General features: G+C 37.2%; 1 protein-coding gene and 1 non-coding gene across 2 annotated transcripts; both read right to left on the bottom strand.

Annotated features, from left to right (window-relative positions):
- Positions 1 to 84: 84 nt before the first annotated feature.
- si:ch211-105j21.9 lies at positions 85 to 1,399 on the bottom strand. The gene is made up of 4 exons (XR_006055454.1): positions 1,266 to 1,399; positions 628 to 1,101; positions 367 to 519; positions 85 to 280 (listed from the first exon to the last, which is right to left on the bottom strand). It is a non-coding gene; the product is annotated as an uncharacterized si:ch211-105j21.9 (transcript).
- A 279-nt stretch (positions 1,400 to 1,678) lies between these two features.
- On the bottom strand, positions 1,679 to 8,803 carry slc5a8l (solute carrier family 5 member 8, like). The gene is made up of 15 exons (XM_005942953.3): positions 7,992 to 8,803; positions 7,625 to 7,690; positions 7,311 to 7,362; positions 6,978 to 7,045; positions 6,352 to 6,506; positions 5,948 to 6,088; positions 5,730 to 5,859; positions 5,539 to 5,627; positions 5,139 to 5,251; positions 4,153 to 4,220; positions 3,930 to 4,016; positions 3,599 to 3,792; positions 2,726 to 2,835; positions 2,511 to 2,596; positions 1,679 to 2,402 (listed from the first exon to the last, which is right to left on the bottom strand). Exons 1-15 carry the CDS (start codon positions 8,343 to 8,345, stop codon positions 2,289 to 2,291), a joined length of 1,827 nt encoding a protein of 608 aa, XP_005943015.1. The 5' UTR covers positions 8,346 to 8,803; the 3' UTR covers positions 1,679 to 2,288.
- Between the last annotated feature and the right edge of the window lie 539 nt (positions 8,804 to 9,342).

Genomic DNA, 9,342 nt, shown 5'->3' with positions numbered 1-9,342 from the left:
TCATTTTCCTTTTCTAAGGACCACTTTTCTCTTATAAAGACCATCATAGGAGTTGTATTTCAGTCTTGAAAGTATATTGGTTACATTAGTTCAGTACATTGGTTTTACCCACTCCTAAACTGTAGATTTCAGACTATAGAAACTCTGTGTCTTTAATGGAGAAACTCAAGGTGGAATTGAGACTGGTCTGCAGGAGCTGTTGGTACGTTGTCGTAGATTGGATGGCCATCATAAAGTCCTCCAGAAATAACGAGTGTGTCATCATCTGCCACAAATGTATCTGTTTAAAATTAGATTAGTATTTTTAATTGCCAATAGTAAATAAAAGGGTTTGAACTAATTGTTTGATGAAGGAGAGTCCCTTACCTGTGTATTGAGCATTATTGAGAGGTTGGTGCAAGTACTGTATTTTCTGTTTGCATTTGTGAAACATAAGAAAAACCAACAACACAGCAAATGCTCCAAGTACAGTGCTGAAGACAATAGTCATATTCCTTTCAGAGACATTGAGGCCCACATCTAGCAACAAAGTAAAACAGCAAGAATTACCATAATCAGCAAATTATATTAAAAAAAAATGAATAGTTGTTGATAAAACTGCAGATAAGAATGGAGCCTTATGCTTACCTTGTCTGGTTCTGTTCATGGTAGTATGAGTTGCATTTTCAGTTGTAATTACTGGAGTACTTGGTGTACTTGAGTTATCTACTGTGGTCTTGATTGCTGCCGTTGTTTGTGCAGTAAATGTTGACATTTGAGTGCTAGAGCTTGTAGTCCTCAGAGTTGTACTGTTTGTTAGAGGAGTCAAGGTGGTTGCTGACTGAGAAGTCTGGTAGTGACTTGTCCTCTCGGTTGTTGCCGCAGTGGTGCTAACGACAGTTTTGTTATCCAACTGTGTGCTGGTATATAGTGTTGTCTCCTCAGTCAAATTTGAGATTGGTGAAGTAGAGTCAGACTGAGTTAGTGTCGTAAGGGTCGTTAAGCTAAAGGTTGGTTGAGGAGTGCTAGTCCCATTTTCTGTTTGGGCCACACTGAACAAAAGGGCCAGATGGCAGTAAGCCAGGGCAGTAAACTTTACATCCATGGCCTTTTAATCTGGAACTAGAAAGAAAAACATTAGCTGAAATCAAGACTGAACAAGACTAAATGTGATCTTTTTAGTTAAATTACACAAACATGTAAATCCCTCTTGTGAAATTTTAAGTAAATTCAAACCGTTTAAAAAACTAATTCTAAAAAAAAGAAAGAAAGAAAAACCAGCTCACCTTGTTTAGTTAATAAGAGTGAAAGCAGCAGCCTAGTTTAGTTTAATTCTCTGGTTGAAAGTGTGCCTCCATGTCTCAACTGACTGTTCACTTCCTGGATTGAAAGTGGCTGATACTATGGCAGGTGAATGTGGGCAGGGCAGTTTTACCCTTAAACTTCCTCTACTGTTTGTTACTAAGGAGACAAAGGCATTGTTGTAAGTCGGTCCAGAGATCAGCGTCTGTTTCTTTATGGGAAACATATTTTACAAGCCTTAAAGAGACAGTTACCAAAATGACAATACAAAAGACAATACATTTATATATATATATAGAGAGAGAAAAAGGTGTGTGTGTACAGTTCATGCACTAAAGTTTTTAGAGTTTTTTGTGTATGTGTGATTTAAGGTTTTTTTTTTTACTGAGTACACTTTTTTTACAAAATATTTTATTGACAAATTTGTTACCAGCTTGTACAGGCAGCTCATAAAGAGTGCAATAGTTTCCATATAAAAGCAACTCTGTAATAAACAAACAGCCATTGTTCATGTTTCAAAACACTTCCTTCAAAACAGTAATCACACTGTACAGTAAAAGTGAACAATACTCCAATATGTATCTCTGTGTCGGCATAAAATTAAGTGCAATGTTCAGATAGATTATGAAACTGTAATCTGGTATCAGCAATTATAAAGGGCGATAAATGGAATAACAAGGTTGTCTAAGTGAACATGAAACGGGAACATCTCAGCCCATGGGGAGCAGAAGTTGTGGGCATCTGACTTGAATAAACAATGATTTCTTTTTCCATCATTGTATTAAATACACTGTTTCTGTCTTGTTGAAATATGTCAGTAACATAAATACAATGATTTCTTGAGTGATTCAATTTTAGATTTTCGACACATGATTAGTATCAATATAAATACCATTATCATCAGATGCTAATAAAGGGGTTTTGCTTGTGCTTTATGTGTGTGAGTATATTTTCTTAAATTTAATTAAAATGACCCCAAGACAGAATATGTCATTGATAGACTAATATTATAGTCTTGTGTTTTTTTCAACATCTTTGCTCATCACGTCGTCTTCTTTGAATCCTGGGTTGTCAGCTCCCATGCAAATGTTTGCTGAAGGCTTCTCTGTGATGTCTGATTCCTGTATTGGGTTAAAAACATATTATATTTATAACACCAAATTTTTGTGTATTTTGGAGAGGGTTGCTGATATGTTCTTCCTTTGTTTGTTAGGGGGTAAGCATCATACCTTTGACTTATTGCACCAGCTGAAGCAGATTAAGTCATTCTTCCTCACAAACAGCTCTGAGTTCATCTTGTCTTGCTTACATCCACCTGTATATGTATAAAAAAAAATACATACTCCCTCGATTTTATCCTTGTTTTGATATAATTGAAATACCATAATATTATGGACTAGATTTCTGCAGTGCTTAAAGTAAAGACTAAAAAGTAATATCTCACCTGTGATCACGCTCACAAGCAGGCCAGACACAATTGTGGTCAGAACGCCCAACAGAGAAAAGTAGACGTAAGACAGAGAGTACCAGGTGTCTGCTAAAGGAGGCCTATAACTGAAATGAACAAAAATGACTCATTTTAATATACTTGGACTATATATAAAAATTTATGTTTAAAGCAGACAACTGTTTTCAACTGTTGACAACTGTGTTATGATGATCTAATGTTGGCAGTGTTTGTTTTATGTGTGACTCCTCCCACCAGAGGATGGCTGTGGGTTTTTTCCCCTCTCTCTTAGGAGGTGGACACCTGGGCGTGCCTGCTGAGTAGTTGGGTGGAGTCTCTTCCTGTCCTTGGATTAGATAATTGGCTAATCACCTCCCATACTTAACTACCGGATGACAGCCACCTGGCCCCCTCCTCTCTCTCCTAACCTCCACCATCCAACAAAGAACCTGTGTTTTGATTCGTTGCTGTGTAGAGTTTCTTTGACAAAGTGATTTGCAAGTATAACCTCGTGTGTGTGTCTGGCGTTAGTACCTCAATTTTGTAAATAGCTGTAAATAGATTTGTCAAGTAGCAATCGTGTATTTTGTTCACCTTGTATATATCCTTCACTGCAGCAGCCTAGTAGGCGTGAGAAGCCATTTTTGTTGATTACGTTTTCTCCTGTTTTTCATTTACTTTTTCATTTTTCATTTACTTCACTTTTTTGTAGTTGATTCGTGAGATTTAATTATGCCTTTTTAGACAGCTATTAAACAGCTGTTGTTGTTGTTTTTTTTTTTTGTTAAATAAAAGTTTACTGTGATTTTTACTGTGTTGCTGAGTAGCAAAAGAAGGTTTTGCATCAGTCTTTTATGTAAAATGACTCACTCAGGCTCTGGGGTCAGAGTCACTGGACTGGTCCAGGGAGTTATTGTTGTATAGTTTTGGCCTATTGTGTTGTTGCAGCCTGCAGTGGTGAGTGGAAGAGGATTTGTCTTTTCAGCTGTTGGTGGGTAAATCTGGCCTCCGATCCCCACCCACAGAGTCAACACTAGACCAATGATCATTCCCACAAGTCCTCCCTGAAAAGTAAATATGAACACAGTGAACTACTTTCTCTAGGACGTCACATTTTTATTACTTTGGCAATATTTTTTTTTATGTGTTATCAGGTTGTGCAGTTGTGCTAGTAGAAGTCTGAGGGCAAGGAAATACTCACTATTGAGTTTGATGTGCGAAAAAACATGCCTAATAGATAGAGACCAAGGAGCGGTCCGCTTATCATGCCAAATATAGAAAGAGCAGCCTGAAAAGAAAAGGGGGGAAAAAAGACAAGAAAAGAAAAAAGTAGTTTACCCTGTAGTTTGCAACTTTCACCTCATGGTGAAGCTGAAGAGCAATAAATGACTGCAGTAGTTTGTGTTCATGGTGATTCAGATTACCTGCAGGACGCTTCCCATCAGGGAAGCTACTCCAGCCATTCCAATACACACTCCTCCAAAGAAAACACCTGCGAGTAGAAAAATATAAAAGATCCAGATTACAACGTTCGCAGTGCAAATTCAGTTGTTCAGATAGGCAACATGTTTTACAGTTTTCTAGAACACATGTTATTATGGTTATGCACACTTAACTCTGTTTAAAAGCAAATGTTTATTTGGGTTTTTTTTTCTTCATATAATTCAATTTATCATCATAACTTATGGAAAAATAAGTCCACAAAGGTGATGTGAGGCCAGTAGAAATCATGTTTTTTTCCTACCATAAATGATTTAGCACTTTAAAATGGACTGCAAGGAACAAGATCATTGTGACCTTGTGCAAAAACAGCATATTGATCCATACTAAAAACTGTCTGTATGACATAAAGAAGAAAAAGATAAGCTATGTGCTGCAAAAATATTTTCATAAATGAACGACCTACACCATAATTACACCTTCTGAAAACAGTAACAGTACCGACTGTTCTGTTAGGTCTGTTAATATAAATTATTAACAATTGTTTTTTACGACTTCATGACTTGTCTGTTTGCTGAATTGACAAGACTTCCTTTGTTCAGAGGTATTTCGCAGGCTCAAATGATTATCTATGATATATTTCTAATCATTTCATAAGTTATATGGAGGAAATGCTTTGAATCCTTTGCTTAAAATAGCAAGATAAGATTGTTATCTCGATGTCACTTGCTCTCTTGCAATCTCAAAGGGTCTGGGATAATAGGAGTCTGAACAGTTGTTGGTGACTACTTATAAACAAAGAGCTGTAAAGTCTTATTATTAAGCTGCGTTATTACAGACACGATGAAGCTTTTATTCGGGGTTTTCAATTCAATTCACTTTAATTAATATATATAGCGCCAAATTGCAGCAACAGTTGCTTCAAGGCTTTTTTGGACTATTTTGGAAGTTTTTTGTTTCTGCAACTTACTCAGGCCCATGTTCATCCAGCTCACTTGCTTCTGTGTGAGGTCTTTGTACACTGGTAGAATAAAGTCTTCTACCGTGACAGCAACTAGGGCATTAATGCTGGAAGACACTGTGCTGAAAAATATACAAAGGTAAGCTTTTAGACTTGGAACACAACAGTCAGGCTGATGCATTTAAAATGATAATTACACACAGAGAAGCTAGTTTCAGGCAACAGATGGTACTTTATGGCATTATCTATGTCTAGTAATGCAAATGCAAAAATATTATCCTGTTCACTACTTAGTGACTTTTTCTCAGGCAGCAACAAAGGCAGTTCTTTTCTAAGAATGTTAATTTATCAGGTCTTGATCCCTGCACAGCTCTAAAATAACATGTTTTTGCATGTCTAAGGCTCTCACCTCAGGGTACCACTGTATGCTGCAGCCACAAACAGGCCTGGAATTCCAGGGAAGTCTGCCAGAATATCCATCACAAGGTATGGGAACAGCTGGTTGATAAATATAACCCATGTTTTGTTACACATAATGCTTTGTTGCACAATAAAAGGAAAGGTGGTGAGGACTAAAGAGAAAACTGCAGGTTTACTTACTTGGTCAGGGGTGGCAACATCACCGTTTGATAGTGGATCACAATTCTTGTAAATGGAGTACATGGTGAGACCAGAAAACACAGCCAGAGTCACAGTTATCCACAAGCCAACCATATTCACATACAGAGACCTGAAAGATGAAAAAAGACATGTCAGCACATAAAATTTTGCTCAGACTCAGCAATGTACTGTTTGTATTGAATTACAGGAACGCTCACATTTTGGCATGTCCCAGGGTTTTGCAGGAGATATAACGCTGCACCTGGGACTGGTTGATTGCGTAGATTGCCGCCCACATTATGCTACCGCCAACTACTATGCTCCAGAAAGTATGTCGTTTCAGGGGATCTGGATCAAAACTGTGATAGAAATGTCAATAATATGAAAATATATTGAAGGTTAACTTTGAGGACTTCAGCAACACAAACCTCTAACGTGGAATGGCATATAGAAGCCAATTAGCAGGCTTCCCATCCATGATATTTATTTTTGGATGCAAAATGTTTTTAGTAAATTTCCTTGGAATTAGTAATCACAGTTTATGTGATTCAAAAACCCTGCCCGTTTTTTATTGTAAAATAAACTCACTCACTATTGGACATAAGTCTGCTTGTGTACTTACTCAAAAGCTTGTAGTCGGCCTCCTTCACCAGCATCTTCCCAAATCTTTGTCAGGCCTCCCTGCAGTACAGCTCCTCTAGCTATAACAGCCACAAAACCTGCCAGCATGACCACCATCTGAAGCACATCTGTCCAGATTACTGCTTTCAGACCACCCTGAAGTAAACATTGATGTTAGAGTAAGCGTCACATTGTAAAGGTTTTTTGCAGAATCTGTCGAGCTGATTCCTTAGTAAGAGTCACAATAATGTTCGGATGTGTACAATTATTAATAATCAAGGAGCCAATAACTTTAATTTCAGTCATATGTAAGTGAAAAACTGCTTATTAAAACCTCAATGAACCAAAACGTTTATCATTAGAAATACCATACCATACCACCTTTATTTATAAAGCACTTTAACATAAAACCAGAGTTCACAAAGTGCTGTACATGCTAATAGCATAAGTAAAGAAAATTAAACACAACAGAGGAAGAGCCAGACGGCGAGCCACACACACTGGCGCCATCTTGAAACTTAAAGCCAGCTGAAAGCATCCTCTGGTGTAACAACGTTTTCAGTTCATGCTTCTCTAAAACAACTAGTTAAATAAATATAATACTTTTTTACATTAGATGGTACCAACCAAAGTGCAGTAGATGATGCACACCACTCCCGTAGCCACCAACACTCCCCACAGATCCAGTCCAGTGACTGAGTAATAAGAAATAAGCTTCATTATGGTTCTGTCTGCATCCTTTTTTTTTTTTTTTTTTTTTTTTCAGTTTTTGGGTTTTGGTTGTTTTTCTAAATAAACCTTTATATAGGATAAACATGAAAGAATCATTAGTATATTAACTCAGGACTAATATTCCACTAAGAAGAAGTAGAAGCTTTATGAGCAGGTGACAGTTTAGTGAGGCTTAAAGCTAAAAGTCCTTCAATTATCAAGATGTGTTTTATGAGGTTTTTGGCTTACTTTGATTTAGAGCAAGAGCTGGAGCATAGATAACCAAACCGGTGTACAGTGCCTGAGGAAAAATGTCACCATTAGCTGATTACATGGAAAAACAACAAGCATATATTTTATATTAATGCTTTCTTGGAAGTGGAAGAAACAGTTTTACATAAAGTCAAACAGAAAAAAAAAGCAGGTGCTGTTTTCATTTTACTTTTTACATTTTAATCATTGGTGTTTCCTCAACGTTTCATTCCTAAATAATTTCAGTTTTAATAGTCAAAATACATAAAGTAATCGATCATATATTTAATCATTTAAAACTCTTTGCTTACCGTCTGGACGATGTACATTGATGTCCCAATTATCCGAATGGGGCGGCTGAATCGCAACTCCAGGTACTAGAAATGAAAACGAACCCTGGATATCAATAGAAGGATCTTTTGGTCCACAAATTTGCTAGATTGCTGTACTGTGTACTGTATTTTTTAAAAATAAAACTTCCAAAAAAATACTTTAGATATTTCTTTGCATACTATGTTGGAATCACTTTTAACAAGTAATGAGTAACCTGTAATGAGTAACCTTCATTAACCAGCACCAAGCTGTGTACATTATTTTTGTTGTTTGCTTTATTGATCTTTGGCATTTTAAGTTATTTCCTGATTCATATGTTCACCAGTGTTTCTACCATCTCCCTACCTCATAGGCACTGGTGACCCCCAGTCGGTAGAAAAGAGGAACAAAGAGCTCAGCACTGATTGCAGACATGATAGCATAGGCGAAGCCAAAAATCCAGAAAGCAGATCCAAACCGGTAGGACTCAGCAGGTGTACCAATAACTGTGATGCCAGACATAAAGCTGGCAGTGAGCGACATGGCAACTGGCACAGCTGTCATTTGCCGTCCACCCAGTAAGAACTCCTCGCTGCTAGCCTCCTTGCGACCTCGGAAAGCCTGGAATAGGCCAACGCCAGCTGCCGCCAGAATTATTCCAGCAAACACCACATAATCCCACACAGAGAAAGTTGCCACTGGACCTCCTGTACCCACCATGGTTGATTCAGTAGGAGAAGCAAAGGGTCTTCCTTTGACACACAATATTGAGCTTCTGTCAGAATTCAATAACTTTCAATCTTGCAAATATAGTCCTTCCCCTTTAAATTATCCTGAAATTGCCCTTCAATCCAGTTGACATGCAGTGCATTTCAGAATCAATTGTCAGAAATTTAAATCCGCTGCGTAGTGGAAAAGTTATAGCTTGACCTCCTCAGATTTTACAAGAGTTTTCTTGGTTTTAGTCTTCAATTATTTGCAGCTTAGCCACTTTAACTATAAGAAAAGTTTATTCGACGGATGAGAACATTGAGGTAGTTCAACTGTCTCCCTTGTTGTTGACAGAAATCTGGTCCACTCTGGTGGTTTCTAGTGACTATAAAGATTAGTTCACTTTAGTTAATAATCTATCAAGGCCACTACACTAAGTAGTAAAGCCTTCTGTATTTTTCCTAATTGTAAAAACTGATGAGCCTCTAGTGTGTCTTCTTTTATGACACGTTATCACGTGGTGTATTATTTTCGGACAGAAAATAATGTTATTATGGTGTCACTTCTTATTAAAAAGAAATGACATGTTGACACACCTATGAGGAGTCTGTGTGCAACTCATGGTTTACCAGTATTTATTGGTCATGTTAAGAATTTCAGGAGGAGGAATGTGGGTTAAATATTTTGGGTTTTCTGACATTGTGTTTTATTTGCCATACATGTCATATGTGATTGCTAATGCCTTACTTAGCATTTCAGTATTTGATTATCTCTCCAGTAATGCATAGAAAGGCACAAAAGTCACACATCTAGTGTCAGTGAAAAGCATAGCTACAGCAAAAAAAAAAACTGCACACTAGAGAGAAAAAGTAAGTGTAATCATTTGCACTTGCTAGTTCATTAAATATTAGCGGTTTCATGGATGGTTTCATTCAAGACGTCTTTTATGAGAGAATCAGTTACTCTAAATTCTTAAAAAGTTAATGTAAAATTCACTGTTTATGTA

This window comes from Haplochromis burtoni, unplaced genomic scaffold (assembly GCF_018398535.1).
Source record: "Haplochromis burtoni strain Fernald_Lab_line unplaced genomic scaffold, NCSU_Asbu1 Contig_353, whole genome shotgun sequence".
Classification (NCBI taxonomy): Eukaryota; Metazoa; Chordata; class Actinopteri; order Cichliformes; family Cichlidae; genus Haplochromis; species Haplochromis burtoni.
This window is presented reverse-complemented; position numbering and strand designations above follow the sequence as displayed.